This window comes from Xenopus laevis, chromosome 9_10L (assembly GCF_017654675.1).
Source record: "Xenopus laevis strain J_2021 chromosome 9_10L, Xenopus_laevis_v10.1, whole genome shotgun sequence".
Lineage (NCBI taxonomy): Eukaryota > Metazoa > Chordata > Amphibia > Anura > Pipidae > Xenopus > Xenopus laevis.
In genome coordinates this window covers 13,828,993-13,848,686 of record NC_054387.1, presented here as the reverse complement: position 1 = coordinate 13,848,686, position 19,694 = coordinate 13,828,993, and the positions used below count along the sequence as shown (strand labels likewise).

The 19,694-nt window shown below is 40.4% G+C and overlaps 1 protein-coding gene across 1 annotated transcript in view; it reads left to right on the top strand.

Annotated features, from left to right (window-relative positions):
* The window catches only part of bmp7.1.L (bone morphogenetic protein 7, gene 1 L homeolog), a 52,598-nt gene extending 33,144 nt beyond the window's left edge, over window positions 1-19,454 (top strand). Inside the window, 6 exon segments of the mRNA NM_001087397.1 lie at window positions 6,430-6,622; window positions 11,354-11,502; window positions 15,510-15,707; window positions 17,918-17,994; window positions 18,198-18,308; window positions 18,649-19,454. Coding sequence (NP_001080866.1) covers window positions 6,430-6,622; window positions 11,354-11,502; window positions 15,510-15,707; window positions 17,918-17,994; window positions 18,198-18,308; window positions 18,649-18,798 — 878 coding nt within the window. The 3' untranslated portion in view covers window positions 18,799-19,454.
* The last annotated feature ends 240 nt before the right edge of the window (window positions 19,455-19,694 follow it).

Sequence of the window (19,694 nt, the reverse complement as noted above, 5' to 3'; positions counted from 1 at the left end):
TGGGCCAGTCCTACATTGTACGGAATGTTGGGCCTAAGAGCTCTTGAATGATCTGGGCAGGAATTATACGGTATTTTTCTCAGAAAGGATTTCATTTCTGACTTAACACAGAACAATCATGACTCACTGTAGCCCTGTTTACAAGGATCTAAGAAAACAAACTTGACTCTTAAAACTTGTTCTCCATCGTACGTGTGGTTGTTTTATAGAATCCAAGAGCTTTTAACGAGGGTTTACCCTGCTCGTCCCGTTCCATATGTTGCCAGTAGATACATACACACGTCGCAAGAAGACTTTTATTTCACGTACGAGATGCAAATCTGATGGATTATGTGGAACAGAACAAACGTTTTATTCTACTGCACCTGCGCTTTAATTCATAATGATTTCAGCTTGATGGAATCCAGACCGCAGGAAGGATTATAAATTCTCATTTGATTTCATTTACTTCTGAAAATGCCTTAAACCAGCTGTGCCTGAGTAAAACACCATCCCTTCTGCACAGATTTTGGAAATGAATTTTCTTGTAGTTAGGGATGTCTTGTTATATAGAAGCAATCGTAGGTAGCAGAAGTGGAGATAGAAAAGGTCCCTTGGCTGGAGGCTAATTAAATCCATTCTCTGTTTTCTCGGAGCCTACAAAGATAGGATTGTTTGCAGTCGCCGCGCACATGTGCAGAGATTTAAGCATTTAATTTACATTGAAGGCTATTCTATTACACGATTCCTTTGACATCTGTTCATTATGGGAATTGAGTCATGATATAAATGCAAGAGGACCGTGTAGCTGGGGAGAGAGGGATAGGCTTGGAAAAGCTTTTTTGTAATGTGCAACTCATTTGTTTGAAGGACTGTCTGTTGACGGTTACTTTGTGGAATGGCTTTTTCTGTCCAATGGAGGTATTTCATATCCATTAAATGAAACAGTGAAAATGCAAACCTCACCATGTACACCATTTAAAGGAGAACTAAACCCGAAAAATGTATATGCCATATTTTATATACTGAACTTATTGCACCAGCCTAAAGTTACAGCTTCTCAATAGGAGCAATGAACCAGGATTTCAAACTTTCCACCATCTTGGAAAGTGTCGTCACTAATTATCCAGCAGAAAATGAGGTTGACCTTTAATATAGTTTTGTTAAAAAATTCATTTTGTATGCGCTTCCGTTTGCAAATAAAATACACCAACTTTTGTGTAATATAAACTGTAATATAAACTGATACTATTAATACATTCTGATGCTAATTGCACTGGTTTCTGTGCTGTCATGTAGTAATTATCTGTATTAATTACTAATCAGCCTTATAGTGTGACATTTCTATTCTATATGTACTGTATATTGTGAGTGGGTCCCTAAGCTCAGTAAGTGACAGCAGCACAGAGCATGTGCAGTGAATCAGCAGAAAAGAAGATGGGGAGCTACTGGGGCATCTTTGGAGACACAGATCTTTACTTCTAAAGGACTGTGGTTGCCTTGGGCTGTACAGAAGCACAAAACATAATGTACAACATTTCTAGCTACTTCTTTAGTTAGGGGTTAGTTCTCCTTTAATACTAATATATTTCCCTTTAAACCTCATCCACAGTGGCATTTTGGACACTGGCAGATTCCATAATTTTGCTACGACTGCACACTCATGCCCATGCCATCGGATGACAGTTGTGTTAGCTTATTAACATATCACTGCCGGGTTCTGAGCCAAATCCTAATTTATTTTGTATAGAAAATTTAGTTTGGACAACACTTGGCATTGTAGTTCAGCCATAGATGGATGGTTACAGGCTGGACATCTACAATGAAGCATCTGGCACACAAAGCAATACTCCTTTACCCAGTGAAATGAATAGTGTGCATTATAGTATACACCAGGTGCATCCATGAAGGCTGACAAGGCTTGTCATGGAAGATACCAAACGTTGATCACAGTAACTGTGGAAGGATACAGATAAGTGATGTCTAAGTTGATATCGAATCAAAGTCTGAATGTTCTGAGTTTTGAAAACAATTCTATATATCTGTAGAATATTATAAGCTAGATAAAATAACAAAGGAACAGTGCTTTAGTTGTTTTTTATCTAAAGCTCCCAGGAATCCCATTTTACTGTTCTAAACTCCTCGTGAAAAATAACAAAGGATGATAGTGTGATCCTTCAGGCTAGAAAACTATAGAACAGCCATCTCTAAAGTCAATCTGTTTTGCATTCTGTGTCTAAACACAATGAGGCTCATTTATAAACACTGGGCAATTTTGCACCTGGGCAGTAACCCCATAGCAACCAATCAATGATAGTCTTTTTTGTCAGCCAGCTGCAAGCGGGACAGTGAAAGCAAACTTTTAATTGGTTGCAATTAAATACTGCCCAGGTGCAAATTTGCCCAATGAGTTCAGACAAAGCTCTTCATTTGAGTGGCGGTTTCTACAGTTCTTGGGTTCTCAGTCTGGCATTTGCCAGTGCATCCTAAGGCAATGATGTTAGGTATTTTTGGATAAAAATTACTACAGCTACGGGACCTGTTATCCAGAATGCTGGGGTTTTCTGGATAACAGATCTTTCCATAATTTGGATCTCCATATCTTGTCTACTAGAAAATCCTGTAAACATTAAAGAAACCCAATAGGCTGGTTTTGCTTCCAATAAGGATTAATTATATCTTAGTTGGGATCAAGTACAAGCTACTATTACAGAGAAAAACAAAAAAAAATTGGATAAAAAGAAGTCTATGGCAGATGGCCTTCCCATAATTCGGAGCTTTCTGGATAATGAGTTCCGGATAACGTATTCCATACCTGTACATGAAATATAAGAATTGAATTGCTGGCAATAAACTATGTGTGTTCTTGATGGTCTCTGCTAATTTTATGCGAATAATTTTAAGTTTTGGTAATGTGATCCACACATTTTCAGCTTGACACATTTCAAGAGAAATACTAAATTGACATGAGCAGGTTTTTTCTGTGTTTCCCTGGGCAATGAGCAGTGTTTCCCGCTGACTAAGTCCACGTTACTAAATGATCTGAAAAACATTTTTCCACTGATATGAACAATTTGCAAACCTTACATTTAGTCTGCATGTTTACTTATAACTGTTGCTTTCCTGGTTTATTTGATGAATGCACAACATACTTTCCGTGACAGACAATAAATACAATGACAAAATGCATATGGTAATAGTAGATGCTGATATTGCTTAATGCCTTACGTTGTAGTTCATAGTGTTTTTGTGACAGTATGTTTTCTATGTACAATTATATAGTTTTGTGGATGAGTAAAAGAAATGCTTTGTGGCTAAATAGGACCCCATAAAGGTTTCCCACTAACGAGAACAAGGTTCCCCCTGGACAGAACCATAGTTTCCCATGAGAGCAGGGTTCAATGGGAGCAACATTTGCCATTGATGGGAGCAGGGTTCGCAATGGTAAACTTGATCAGGGACTTTGGGTAGCTGCCTGCTTGGCCCTGCAAACATAGATAGATTGCACTGGAACCGACAAAGATTTTTTTAACCTGGCCGATCAATTTCCTGACAGATGTCGGCCGAAAAATTGTAAAATGTTCGATCGTTCGTATCCCACTAACCGCACGATAATTTCGAAGGATTGGTCGGACTTTGATAAAATTGGTCGTTCGACAAGAGAAATCTATGAGGACGTTAAAGTTTTCCTGGCAAATTGGTCCTTTTAGTTGATGGACAATTCGTACGATCGTACGGATGTTCCGAGATAATCGTGGTCTCACGATGACGATCGGATCTTTTAAAAATCTCAACATCTATGGCCAGCTTTAGTAACCATCCTATATTTTTTTTGAATGGCAGAGGAAACCATAATTGGCTAGGTCTTTGTCCATAGGCTATGGCTGAATTCTGCTTCTATTATTCTAGAACTAACCAAAGGTTTCTAGTTTAGCAATGACTGGAGAGACACATTTTGAGCAAGCCCAATGATAGCAAATGCTTCTATGGTGGTCCCAAAGGGGTTCTGGCTGCTGCACAGCTAAAGTACATGCGTGGGTAAAATATATTTTCCCCTGGGGATTGGATGACCCAATAAAAATGTTGGCACAGGGTCCAGTAATTTCTCATTATGCCTTGGCTGCTAGGGTGCGTTGTAAGTTAGTTTGAAAAAGAGACAAGTCCATCAAGTTCAACATTACGTCTGTATATAACCTGCCTAACTGCTAGTTGATCCAGAGGAAGGCAAAAAAAAAAAACATTTGAAGCCTCTCCAATTTGCCTCAGAGGGGGAAAAAATATCCTTCCTGACTCCAAGATGGCAATCGGTGCAGTCCCTGGATCAACTATGAGCTATCTTCCATAACCCTGTATTCCCTCACTTGCTAAACACCATCCAACCTCTTCTTAAAGCTATCTAGTGTATCAGTCAGCACAACCGATTCAGGGAGAGAATTCCACATCTTCACAGCTCTCAATGCAAATTATTACTAGATAGAGCATGTTCCGCCATGTCTTCTGGGATGCAGATGCCTCAATTGGAGGAATGTTGCTGAACTTCCTGACTGGTTGAATTGAAATGTAGGTTGTCTGTCACTAAGTATCACATGGACAACAGGCGCAGCCCAATTTAGGAACAAAAAACAGATGATCATTCTTAATGGACTGCTCATAAAGTCTGGCTGTCGGATGCGCTAAGATCACAGGACCTAGTTTCCCTGTGTGATGTTTTCTGACTGCGCCCCATGTATGTCACCATCTGCATCCAATCAACTTTTAACAGACAGTATCAATCTTGGTGATATGGTGATGGCAATTGTAACTTGTTGACTCTTCATCATCTTCTGATGCCATTCCTTTGATATATTTCCGTTTTTACAAAGTAGACAACATGGCTTACACTATGGGAAGTCTTTAATATATTTCCTGTAGATAACAGGGAACAGCAATCTGTGGCCCTCTAGCGAATGTTGAACTGAGAGTCAGAGAATCCCTCAATGACTTTCAGCTGTCATTGAGTGTTGGTTTTAATTTATTTCCATGGAAGTAACCAGGATACAACACAAGATCAAGTAGGAACTGAAAGAAGCAGCACACAGATCTCATCTAAAAATACTTGGTAATTATTGTTAAGATCTTTGATGTAAGATCTGATGTTCTCTTCTGCTGATAGGATTTTCTATCTTGTCTTGATCAATATCAGAATGAGCCTGAAAAAAATGTAAATGTAATGGTTTGATCCATGGTCTGCCAGGAAAGGCTTCCGATATCTGTCCCTATTTCTAAACCTCTACTTTGTAATAGTTAAACTCATTTAATTTGTCCAACCTAACTTGTTGTGCTGTTTGGCTAAATCATTATTCATAGCGTTGATCCTTTACTCATCAATGTCTGGCTCCGAGGCCCCTGGACAGTCACGATTATCTACAATTTGTGCTGTTAAGTCATCAGGCATGCTTCAGATTAGCAGAAGTTATGTTTTTGACTATTCTTCCTTACATCAAATCCAAACCCCCCACCCCTGTCCTCTATTTTACCCCATTACTTTTTAAGTCATGGGGTTGAGCCACTGCCCTGCAAAATTAAGAGGTTGTAAACCTGAGGAGAGTTTAGTTCAGGGGTCCTCAACCTTTTTTACCCGTGAGCCACATCAAGTGTAAAATAATCTTGGAGTGCAACATAAGCATGCAAAAAGTTCCTGGGGCTTCCAAATAAGGACTGTGATTGGTTATTGGTAGCTCCTATGTAGACTTGCAGCCAACAGGAGGCTCTGTTTGGCAGTACACTTTTTTTTTGCAACTAAAGCTTGTCTCCATGTCAGGAATTCAAAAAGTAGCACCTGCTTGGAGGCCACTGGGAACAACGTCAAAGGGGTCGGAGAGCAACATGTTGTTCACGAGCCACTGATTGGGGATCACTAGTTTAGATACATGTTAAACTGTATGTGCCCCATAGCACTTATCTTCTTCAGGTTAATAGGGTCTTGCTTGAGAGCACAAGATGAGATCACACTCCATTAATGTGTAACGTGAAACTAGTCATATACCTATTTTATAATACCTATTTTATTATCATAAGGCTATAAAAATATTTGAATGGTTTACTATTGAGCAGGTGTTGCATTTAATATATATAGAGAGAGTGTCACATAACTGAAGGGATATCCAAGAAATTAGCCTTTATTTATAAAGTGTTAACCTATTCTGCAGCTCATTTACGCCCTGTATTATCTATTTATTTCTGGTGCAAATATGTGATTGAGTCAAAACTTGGAAAAAGGTATGTATTCTCCCTAAATTCATCCTGGGCTTCTCTTAGGAGGCCAAATTCACAGTTTTCTAAGACTATAGTCTGTAGGAACAGTGTGGTTGCCGTGTGGAATCAAACAACATATTCACGTGCATGTCTCCAGAATTCTGTATGAACATGTAAAAGTTTACAAGTAGATTTTCTGTATTTATTTTTCTCCAGTGGAGCACGATAAAGAATTCTTCCATCAGAGGCGGCACCAGCGGGAATTCCGGTTTGACCTCGCCAAAATCCCAGAAGGAGAAGCAGTGACAGCAGCTGAGTTCAGGATATATAAGGATTATATCCGGGAAAGGTTTGAAAATGAGACGTTCCAGATCAGTGTCTACCAAGTCCTGCAGGAACACCAAGGCAGGTATGTTAATGCTCATATATTTTACATATCTATGGACCAGAAAGGTATTCCTTCTACATTTATATAAATAAGTGGAATCTTTAATATTTCTTGGCTCAGCTTATCCATTCTGTATAGTCTGTAACAGCATCACTTGTCATCTTGCTTGACTTGTGTTCTCCTGAATTCCCCCATGACTTTCCTAAGACAACAAACCCAAACCCATATTCCACCCTAACTATCCAGTCTGGGCACGTCATTTACTGCTTCATTCTCTGCCAGGGAGACCACCCCACATTTTGGGAACCATTGCCTTAGAGTAGTAGTTCCCTAAACTGTGTTAAGATATGGGGATCTTGCCTAGATCCACCTGAAAGAACCTCAAGCTGGTCTTTCAAATGGATCTTTCCTAGATCCATCCGAAAGACCGGCTTGAGGGTCAGTTAGGGAGAGATGTGGGGTTATTTGCTAAGTTATGTGTTATTGGCTGAACAGCAAATATACTAATATTTATATTTATAATGTATCTGTAACCTTGTTATGAGATAAGGGGAGTCATGACCAAAGGCTGGACCTTCAAGGGGGCTTAAACTGAAGACTGAATCAGTGCCTTATTGGCATGTTTATGCTTATGAATCTTTTCTACTCTAATACATCGTGGGACAATTGAAGCTTTTTCCTCCATCCTGCAAAAAACACAGCACGTGAGTGCCCAAAAATGTGCAATGTCCCCTTTAGGAAGAACCTGAAATATTCTCCATGCTTTCTGTGTCCCAGACTGCACCATGGAGCAGCATATTTAATAAATGTAAGGCCCTCCATCAATTATATAGCAAGTGTCCAGATGCTTAGAATTGCACAGAGTCTCCAATGGCCTCTTTTTATGACTCCCAGCATGCCCGAATCTGCATGAAGAATTTCTATAAACATCTTAACATTTGGTTCTTTTCTGTGATTTGCAGCCGTGCTTATGTGCCCTGCCTCTTGCTTTATGAGCTGAGTTTTATGGCTCTCTCAAGGGGAGTGTGGAGGTTGTTATGTACAGAATTTGCTTTCTTTTCACCTAAATTTAACTCCGGGGTTTTCAGACTTTTCAGGTTCAAATCTCTCTACATTTTTCAGTTCGGAATATGTTCATCAGCCCACCATAGCATGTAACAAGGTTACACATATAAAAAAACATAATTTTACGGGAAATTTTCTTGCTGTATAGATTTATGGATTATCTGCACCAGTAATTCAGTATTCACCCCAACTGTCTTTCTTATCTGGGCCGTTTCCTTTGATGCATTGCACCCCAATAAATCAAAATGCTAAGAGAATACCCTTCCCTGTTGTTTGAGGCCCCTTCTAATGCATGTCCATCAGGTGCAGTGATGGTGCATCATTGTAGTGGTGGCAGGGAAAAATGACTGATTACTGATTACTTTGCACTTTCTCCTCTAAGGTTGAGAAAGCTTCACTTCAGTTACATGGAATTGAACAGGGAGAATGCTGGGAGATATAGTGACATGACTTTGGAATGTTGCTCCAAATACGAGAAATATAGCTTGTTTCCCTGTCTGCAATGTTGGGATTCACTATCCAACTGCCCCCCTACAAATCCTCACCATTCTGTATTTCAGTATAAACAGCACATCCTAATTCTGTCACTGTTTGGATTCCAGTACGTCGGCGAATATTACAACACAAGATTGATTGCAAAGCCCTATATATACCGTAAATTGTGCATCGTGTGCTTGGAAAAGAGGCAGAAACCCCAAATACAGTCATTTGCTGGAACTAAACACACTTGAGGCTCAGCTCACGAGAATGGGAGAATAATTGTGAAATATTTTAATTTCTTTCAGATTATGGGAACGTGTCTATGTACCTTATAGCTGTAAATGATCCCTCTGCTGATTCAATCAAGTTGCATGAAAGATTAGTAGCCTATAAATAAGGTGGGCTGTGGGGATCAGTCCTTAGGTGGTCTTATAGTAAGGGTGGGGGCAAGCCTGAAGGCTGCTAGGGTGAGATTTGGGGTGAGTGCTTATTTGTGCCCTGGGTACCCCTGGAACTATAGCAGGATGACAGTTACCCCAATGTTTCTATATATCTGTAACCTTGTTATGAGCTAAGGTTGCCCAGCCTGAAGGCCAGTTAGGGTGAGATTTGGGGTGAGTGCTTATTTGTGCCCTGGGTACCCCTGGAACTATAGCAGGGTGACTGTCACCCCAATGTTTCTATATATCTGTAACCTTGTTATGAGCTCAGAGGCCCAGCTTGAAGGCCAGTTAGGGGGAGATTTTGGGTGAGTGCTTTTTTGGGCCCTGAGTACCCCTGGAACTATAGCAGGGTGACTATTACCCCAATGTTTCTATATATCTGTAACCTTGTTATGAGCTAAGGGGGCCCCATCCTGAAGGCCAGTTAGGGGAAGATTTGGGGTGAGTGCTTATTTCTGACCTGGGTACCCCTGGAACTATAGCAGGGTGACTGTTACCCCAATGTTTCTATATATCTGTAACCTTGTTATGAGCTAAGGGGGCCCAGTCTGAAGGCCAGTTAGGATGAGATGTGGGGGTGAGTGCTTATTTGTACCCTGGGTACCCCTGGAACTATAGCAGGGTGACTGTTACCCCAATGTTTCTATATATCTGTAACCTTGTTATGAGCTAAGGGGGCCCAGCCTGAAGGCCAGTTAGGATGAGATGTGGGGGTGAGTGCTTATTTGTACCCTGGGTACCCCTGGAACTATAGCAGGGTTAGTAGAAAGTAAAAGGAGAGCACTCAAATTGCAGATTTAACTGCTTATGCTTATTTATTTCAGTCTGTGAGACACGACATGTTTCGGGCCCAAAAAAAAGCCCTTTCTCAAGTTTCTTTTCTTACACTTGAGAAAGGGCTTTTTTTGGGCCCGAAACATGTTTTGTCTCACAGACTGAAATAAATAAGCATAAGCAGTTAAATCTGCAATTTGAGTTCTCTCCTTTTACTTTCTACTAAGATTGATACCTTTGGATGTACGGTACATCCATACAAGAGGATTGAGGCATTCACTGCATAACCATTGTTGGGCTGAGCGCAGATTCCCCCATACTCTATTGGAACTATAGCAGGGTGACTGTTACCCCAATATTTCTATATATCTGTAACCTTGTTATGAGCTAAGGGGGCCCAGCCTGAAGGCCAGTTAGGATGAGAAGTGGGGATGAGTGCTTATTTCCTGTCCTTGAAGCACAGCCTTAAGGTCATTTAGGGTGAAATTTGGAGTAAACAGTTATTTGCTGTACTAGATGTTCCAGGAAGCATGGCATGATAACTAACGTATATTTATAATCATGTTTAGGGTGGGGACATGGTCAAATGCTCGGCCGTTTGGGTGGACTTGAACCCAGTGGGTATAGTGGGGTGTAGGGAATCTGCAATTGTTTTCTTATATCCTTTAAGTATAGAAAATTAAATAAATGTATAGATTATTAGTTGCAGTACTGTCAGTACAGTCACCATTGGGCTGCAGTAAAGCAGTGACACAGTTGTTGGGGGTTTAAAGTAAAACTCACTTTTCATAAAAAAAAGAACAACATGCAACATGAAAGAGCTGATACTAAGTAATTTGTAAAAAAAGACCTTTATCCCTAGGCAGGGAGAAGAATGATAGTTGTACTTGCATTTCTAAGCCAGCAGCCCCATGGTGGGACTTGCTCTCTCTGCCACACTCTGTGACCGTTACCAGCCATTAAACCCAGAACATTCCTTTCACATGGCGTATATGTGACTTTATCGGGACTGTATTACACATCACCCCAGCCTGTGCTGCCTAATGACTTATTATTTGTTTGTGCAATTGGAATTCCTAATTTCAGATGAGTCACAAGGCACAGGCCCACAGTAAAACACTAAGGAGGGAAAGCGGAAGGATTTTGTCACTGGCCTCGTACAAGCCAGAACCGAGTGGAACCAGTAACCCTTTCTGCTCAAGCCAGAACTGTCCTGTACAGGACTCAGTCGCTTAAAGGAGAACTAAAGACTAACTAAAGAAGTAGCTAAAAATGTTGTACATTATGTTTTGGGCTTCTGTACCAGCCCAAGGCAACCACAGCCCTTTAGCAGTAAAGATCTGTGTCTCCAAAGATGCCCCAGTAGCTCCCCATCTTCTTTTCTGCTGATTCACTGCACATGCTCTGTGCTGCTGTCACTTACTGAGCTTAGGGACCCACTCACAATATACAGTACACATAGAATAGAAATGTCACAATATAAGGCTGATTAGTAATTAATACAGATAATTACTACATGGCAGCACAGAAACCAATGCAATTAGCATCAGAATTTAATAATCAGCCCTGTAGCATCAGCTTATATTACAGCCAGGGAAGCTCATTTTCTGCTGGATAATTAGTGACGAGCCCTAAGCTTAGCTTCTCAACAGCTGCTCAGAGCCCACTGAGCATGTGAGTGTCACAGACACTTTCCAAGATGGTGACCCCCTGTGACAAGTTTGAAGTCCTGGATCATTGCTGCTATTGACAAGCTTAAACTCTAGGCTGGTGCAATAAGTTCAGTATATAAAATATGGCATTTTTAGCTATATTAGTTTTTAGGGTTTAGTTCTACTTTAAAGAGGGGGGGGGCAAAAAAACCATTGCTTGTCGGGGCAACTGGAAATATATATATATGTGTGTGTGTGTGTGTATATATGATTATACAAATGTTCTAAGTTGAGTCAAGGCCTACACACCTGTATCTTACTGACATGTCTGTCCTTAGAGATTCTGACCTGTACGAACTGGACTCTAGAACAATCTGGGCTGCAGAAGAAGGATGGCTGGTGTTTGATATCACAACGACCAGTAATCACTGGGTAGGGAACCCGCAACACAATCTTGGATTGCAGCTGTCTGTGGAGAGTTTCGATGGTAAGATGATGCCTTCCAATATGGGTAACGGGTATATGTGTTGTGTGTGTCACACAGATTACTGGGGTTACTGGTGCCACTGGAATATCCAACCTGCTGCCATATAACAATACAGCATTAAGTTTATGAAGACAGTATCCCTTTAAAACTAGATATCATAAGTTACAAAAAGCTACACCAAGCTCTCTTCGCAACTATCCCAAATTTAAAGGGGCTGTTCACCTTCTAGATAACTTTTACTATAGAATAGAATATAGAATTTAAATGTAGAATGGCCAATTCTAAGCAACTTTTCAATTGACCTTCATTCCAGCTTTCAAAAGGGAGGTCACTGACACCATCTAAAAAGAAAATGCTCTTTAAAGCTACAAATGTATTGTTTTTGTTACTCTTTATCACGTATCGTTCTATTCCAGCCCTCTCCTATTCATATTCCAGTCGCTTATTTAAATCAATTCATGGTGGCTAGGGTACTTTGGACCATAGCAACCAGAGTGCTAAATGTGCAAACTGCTGGATAAAAAACGAAATAACTCACAAATAATAAAAAAATAAAACCAATTGCAAATTGTCTCAGAATATCACTCTCTACATTGTGCTAAAAGTTGATTTAAAGGTGAACAACCACTTGAAGTTAAAGGGAACTGCTTTCTACTAGTCTACTAGAAAACCATGTAAACATTAAATAAACCCAATAGGTTGCTTTGGCTTCCAATAAGGATTAATTATATCTTAGTTGGGATCAAGTACAAGGTACTGTTTAATTATTACAGAAAAAAAGTCATTATTTTAAAACATTTATTTGATTATAATGGAGCCCATGGGAAACAGCCTTTCCGTAATTCGAAGTTTTCTGGATAACGGGTTTTCAGATAACGGATACCATACCTGTACTGTATTTTATTCACTGCTAGTTCTTATTCCTCCAACAATGAAGCAGACCTCGAGGAAGGCCGCTACACTGTTTCAAGAGTCAGTACAGGTATGGGATCCGTTGTCCGGAATCCTATTATCTAGAAAACTCTGAATTATGGAAAGGCCATATCCTGTAGACTCCATTAAAAATAATCCAATTTTTTAAAAATTATTTCCTTTTCTTTGTAATAATAAAACAGTTGCTTGTACTTGATCCCAACTAAGATACAATTAATCCTTATTGGAAGGAAAATCAGCTTATTGGGTTTACAGTATTTAATATTTAAATCATTTTCTAGGCAACTTAAGTTATGAAGATCCAAATTACGGAAAGATCCATTATCTGGAAAACCCCAGGTCCCAAGCATTCTGGATAACAGGTCCCACACCTGTACTATAAAACAGTAAGGGATAACCAGGCATCTCTTTCTTTGATGATGGTATTAATTGTGTGATAATGGTCACCATAGGGTGGCTAGTACAGATCACTGTGAGTCACTAGCACTAAAGGTCCCCATAGACGCAAAGATTTCTCTTGCCGAACGACAGATTTTAGCAAAGTCCGACCAATTCTTCAAAATTATCGTGCGGTTAGTGGGATTTGAACGATCGAACATCTTTCGATTTTTCGGCCGACATCTGTCAAGAAATTGATAGGCCAGGTTAAAAAATATTTATCAGTCCCAGTGCAATCTATCTATGTTTGCAGGAACAAGCAGGCAGCTACCCTTTGTTTTCCTGGCAATATCGCCTGAAATGGTCTTTTTAGTTGATGGACGATCATTTCAAGATGGTCTCCAGTGTCGGACTGGCCCACAGGGATACCAGGAAAAGTCCCAGTGGGCCAAGGTGTCAGTGGGCCCTTATGCTGCTAAACATTTGGCCTATTTCATGGCCATTCTCTATTTATATGAGAAATAGATGGAATAATAGATTGTAGTATGTAAAGAAAAGAGACTAGGAGAATAGAATTTGAGTGAGGAGAGTAATAATATTACTAAGAGTGGGCCCCTGGTCTAAGATTAATTGGAGGGCCCCTAGTCAAAGGTTTTTGGGTGAGCCCCTGGTGTCCCAGTCCAACACTTATGGTCTCACAATGACGATCAGATCTTATAAAAATCTTTACATCTATGGCCAGCTTTATAGTGTCTCTTGACTAGTATGGACGATTACTCATTTCCAAGTGTAAAAAAAAAATACTAAACTTTTGTTTACTAATGGCTGATAATTGGTTAAAGTAGACGAGTCATTGTCTAGTACAATTCCTAGTATACTTGGTGAGTCACTTTGTAAAACAGACAAATACCTCTTTACAAGTGGGGGTCACTGGGGCAGTGTATTGTTCATGTGCTATTATAAATCACTGGAGCTTATATTATAATATCCCCTGTCACAAACACAAACAATGTCTTATATTTTACCAGGAGCCATTTAAACTGACTGTAATTGTTGGAGTGTGGGAGTAAACCGCAATACTCAGTAATCCTCCACAGCTCTGTAAAATATATCCTGCAGTTAGTGCTATCAACTGTTCTACCTGATGTATTCCCTTGTTGCATATTTAGAGAATATTACTAGTCACCTAAATATCTTTGTACTTTATATGTTCACAGAGCCACTCATTGACTTTTGATATCCTTACAATTTTTAGTAGTGGGTATATTATCTTTATAATACATGAGCGATACTCAGAGTTCCCTGTATAACTCAGCCTGCAGCCTTGTGCCTTTATATGGTCACAGAACCCCTCAGTGACTTCTAATATCCTTATCATTTACAGTAGGAGGTACATTATCCCTTATAATACATGAGTGATACTCAGAGTTCCCTGTTTAACTCAGCCTGCAGCCTTGTGCCTTTATATGGTCACAGAACCCCTCAGTGACTTCTAATATCCTTATCATTTACAGTAGGGGGTACATTATCCCTTATAATACATGAGTGATACTCAGAGTTCCCTGTTTAACTCAGCCTGCTGCCTTGTGCCTTTATATGGTCACAGAACAACCCCTCAGTTACTTCTAATATCCTTATCATTTACAGTAGGGGGTACATTATCCCTTATAATACATGAGTGATACTCAGAGTTCCCTGTATAACTCAGCCTGCAGCCTTGTGCCTTTATATGGTCACAGAACAACCCCTCAGTTACTTCTAATATCCTTATCATTTACAGTAGGGGGTACATTATCCCTTATAATACATGAGTGATACTCAGAGTTCCCTGTATAACTCAGCCGGCAGCCTTGTGCCTTTATATGGTCACAGAACTCCTCAGTGACTTCTAATATCCTTATAATTGACACTAGGGGGTACATTATCCCTTGTAATACCTGAGTGATACTCAGAGTTCCCTGTATAACAGTATAATTTACAGTAGGGGGTACATTATCCCTTATGAATCTGCAAATTGTGCACATCAGACCTGTAAATGCACAGACGTATTCCTCTTTGGGGAGCTCAGTGGACAAGTTGTAGGATTCTGCATTTTTTATCTTTATGTTTTTGGTACCAGTGAATTAATGTACCATACGCCAGTACCCAGTATCCTCTCTCCGTTTGTAAATCTCCATGTGTCTCCTTGTTAATTGCCTGGGACGACTTTTACGTGGCCCAGTGCTCCATCCCATTCTGTACCTATAGCCTGCAGACTTGTAACACATTTAATAGGCAGCATTTGTTTTCTGTTCTGCACCAATTATCCGCAGGCTGGAATTTAAGATCCTCTGGAGAAAAAGTTTATACTGTTTTTTTTTTTGACGATTTTTAGTTATGGGTTTATATCATTTAAAAGGAGAGTGAACTTTGTGGAACCTAACACATTAAAAAAAACAACCTTTTTTTAACCTGTTTAAGGATGATGGGAATTGTAGTTCCTTGTAAAGTCTCACTACATTGGTTTGGCCACCCTCATTCTGGACCTCTCATACTGGATTCTCAGACTGATCTGATTTTTCGGCCCAGGACAAAAATTGGATCATAATTCAGATCTATGCAGACCCAATAAAGGGCCTAATGTGCAAGTGCAGTTTGAACACAGCTGATCTTTGTTACTGGGTAATTTTTTAAACCATTGGCATTTTTTCCCTTAGGACAGAGCATTAATCCCAAAATGGCTGGCTTGATAGGAACCAACGGACCGCACAATAAACAGCCCTTCATGGTGGCATTCTTTAAAGCCACTGAAATCCACCTGCGCAGCATTCGATCTGCTGGCGGGAAACAACGAAACCAAAATAGATCCAAAGCACCAAAGAGCCAAGAGGCACTACGGGTGTCCAATATTGCAGGTAGGACCATGAAAATCTGTCATTTCTGCTTGTCGTATTGATTTCTGTATGTGAAGAAACCTTTCCGTAACAGTTATTGTATCCTGACTGAATTCTGCTCCGTATAACTGCTATATTACCCTGTTATAACTTTTATCTCTGACATCCAACATAGCAGAGCGTGCTGGGAGCTTTAGTTCTTCAGTAGCTGGAGGGCCAAAGGTTACATATACCATAAGCCTGTGTCTCCGCTACAGGGGAAAGCAGGTACACTATGATTTGGTGCCTCCACTCAGGGTCAGGACAGACTTGGCTGTGATACCCACACACACACAGAGGAGAGGTTGACGGGTTTATTTGCAGGACACTGTGCCTTTAAATAACCATGCAGCCTGCCAGCCAGGAGCACCTTTATATAATATTTCAGATGGTTTTAAGCTGCTGAGGGGGATTCCCAATTATGTGGCAGTTTCTTCAGAGTCCTGAGAAGGACTCCCTTTGGCTTTCCGTGCCCTGAGAAGAGCACACTTTGTTCTTCAGAGCCCTGACAAGGACCCTCTTTCCTTCCACACCCTAAATAGAGTGCACTTTTCTGCCACTGGGGTTCCCTACTGACTTTTCACACACAGTAATATGTGGGAGCTTGTAGCACCCTGCTTTCCCTGTGCTATTTCTCTCTCTCACAGAAGCACTTCCTGTGCAGGCCTTGCTTCTTCCTGTCAGCTCACAGGGGTGGAGACACAAGTATACACAGCTCCCCTACATACATACATAAATATATATATATATATATATATAACCACACCTCATAACACATTCTCTCACTGACCCTGATATTATTATTAGGAGTCAGGACTCATGACTCCTTTCCCTTTGACTTTAGCCAAACCTGTTGTATACAACCAGGGCCCCTTGGCAGAATGAGACCCAAGATGGAATGGTGGTGGAACTGGCTGTAAATGTGTGGGGATTGGCAAGGGCTGTATTTTGGGTCCTTTCCTCTGTAGGCACCCACAGCCCCCCACCCAGGGCACATGGGCAGATTCGGGGAGATTTAGTTGCCTGGCGACTAATCACCACTTCTTCGGGGCGACAATCTCCCCGAACTGCCTTCCCCCTGCCGTCCGCCTGCTAAAATGAAAAATAGTTTGCGGCAATGTACTCGCAGCACTTCAATTTCCGAAGTCACCTTGTGAGGCAACTTCCGGCGACATCGGAAATCGAAGCGCCGCAAATGCCATTGCGCTGGCGTTTTCTCATTATAGCAGGCAGAAGGCAGGGGGAGGCAGTTTGGGGATATTGTCGCCCTAAAGAAGAGGCGATTAGGCGACTAAATCTCCCCGAATCTGCCCGTGTGCCCCAGCTCTAAGAAGTCAGAGCATTTGCAGTACAGTCTCCTTACTGCAAATAAGCTAAACAGAGGTACTCACCACTGCAATAATAACTTTCCATTTTTTTTTATATCTATACACACCAGGGCCAGTCTAATCCCAAACTCTTGTATATATAAATATATATATCGCACTGGGTTTGGGTGGATAATAGCGGAGTTCTGGCATAATCGGGACATGGAGTGTGAAAGTGTGAGCAAGAGACAATATTTTGCACTGGAGACCCATATTCATTGTTGTCAGGGAACATCACCCAAGGGGCCCAGATAATCGGTTCCTCCTTATGGACAGGCCCTGCTAACTTAGTAGTGTAGGCCAAAGGATAACTTATAGCAGCTCTGTGTACAGCTCCTCCTTTATGCTTCAAATCCCTGCCCTAATGCATGCTAACACTGTATATGATTAACAATAATAAATATATTGGAATGATGTGCGGAAGCCTTTGGGGTAAAGTGCTGAATCTTAAGCAGCACTGAAAGAGCTATAAACTCCAGTTATGACACGTACGTTTAAATCACTTGAGATAAATGTGTTCAGTGCTGCAGAATTTGTTGGTGTCATTATGAATGATTGTATTAATAATAATAATAATAATAAAAAAAAAATGTAAGCCACTCCCCTGCTTAGCACTAAAACTCTTTCACAATGTTCTCTGAAACGGTAGTCTTTACCGACCCTAACAGTATGGAAAGCTGTCCTGATGATGTTGTTTGTCTCTGAAAATCTAAATCAGGTGACTTACAGACCCCCTTGAACGTGGGAGTCTGTGTACCACTTAGAAGCTTCCCATCCCATACTTATTTGGCCCTGTCTCCTGAAACATTTCATTTTATTTTGTAGAAAACAGTAGCACTGATCAGAAACAAGCTTGCAAGAAACACGAGTTGTACGTCAGCTTCAAAGACCTTGGCTGGCAGGTAAGTGACAAAAATAGGGGTGGGTATAAATATTGGTACAGTACATACTTGGGGTACATTTTTCCTTTGAAGAGTAATAGCTTCCAGCCAACTGTTTGGTTTGCTGAATTCCAAGAGTACCAACCCAGCGACCCAGCAGGTTTTATGTTGGTAACACTGTGTATGATTTACTAATGCAGGGTAATATTTCATCTTTTCTACAGGACTGGATTATCGCCCCTGAGGGATATGCAGCATTTTACTGTGAAGGAGAGTGTGCATTCCCTCTTAATTCATACATGAATGCAACAAACCATGCTATTGTACAGACTCTGGTAAGCTTAAAAGTTAATATTCAAGTTTGAGTAAAATCAAAAACATTTAATCAATTTTGAATAAGAAAAGTCCCTTTCAGTTGTCCAGAGCTTTAAAGGTTTTAAAGATTCAGTTTGTATTAATCCAAATCCTGATAAAAGGGCTAATCCATGGATTTGGTGAATCCTTAATAGATATAAATTTAAACTTCATACGTGGCAGGGCCTCACTGGAAGCCCTATACCTCCTTCTGGACCCCCAAGAGCTATACCCTCATTCCATACAGTCTCAAAGGAGCAGCAATTATCCATATCTAAAAATACAAAAATATAGAGGGTTATGTTGTCTCTCTCTTCACAGGTTCATTTCATCAACCCAGACACTGTTCCAAAGCCATGCTGTGCCCCTACTCAGCTCAACGCCATCTCCGTTCTTTATTTTGATGACAGTTCCAACGTAATCCTTAAGAAATACAGAAACATGGTGGTCAGAGCCTGTGGATGCCACTAACCATGAGAGGAAGACAACTGAAAGTCGACCAACCATTGTATGCACATTGATTTGCCACATTAATCGAGCGGCACGGATATGTCTAGCAATCAGCTGCTGTGCAACTGTAGCATACCTACTTTTGTAGATCCATCCCCTACGTGAATGTACATATATGAGCTATTCACTTTGTCTCTGAGTTCTTTTCCGCACAGTTAAGTCAAGGTAGAATGGCTTGGACAGATAAATTCTGTTGTTCTGCCTTTAACTGAAGCAGAATAAAATATATTTGTGGATTAAAAATAATGCTGGAGAAGAGACTGATCACCACTACCTACAGTATATCTCATAACGTCACTAAGGAAGGGGCTCTAGATGATACAATGCTGTGGTTCTCTTTTGCAAATGCTGTCTATTTAATATCACTCCTTTGATGTTTAATTATAATCTTGGCAGGGTAGATTTTTATACCTTAATTCTGTTCGTTTGGACTAATCAAGCATAAGAGCCCTGTTGCCATCAGAGAGGAGTCTGGGAAACAGAGACACAGGGTTTATTTTTGTACATGAGAGTTTGAAATGTGCCTCTGAGCTGCCATCTTTGTTATACTCCAAAGACTGAGAATATGTTCTGAGACAACGGAAATGTGTACAGGTAATAAAAATAATAAATCAGTACTTCTCTTGTGCCAGTTCTGTTGCCAACATCATCTCCCAGCATGCACTCCCTGACACCAATTGTATCACTTCCTTAGCTATGATATTATTATGGATTTTAAAGAAAGTGGAAGACAAGATGATAATTTAGACCTTAATCTTTAAAGTAATTGTCCGTGTTTATTTGAATTTATTATTGTAATGACCCCTGTTTGTTAAATAATTTATTGTTCTACTGTACAGCGCTTCGTACATAAGTAG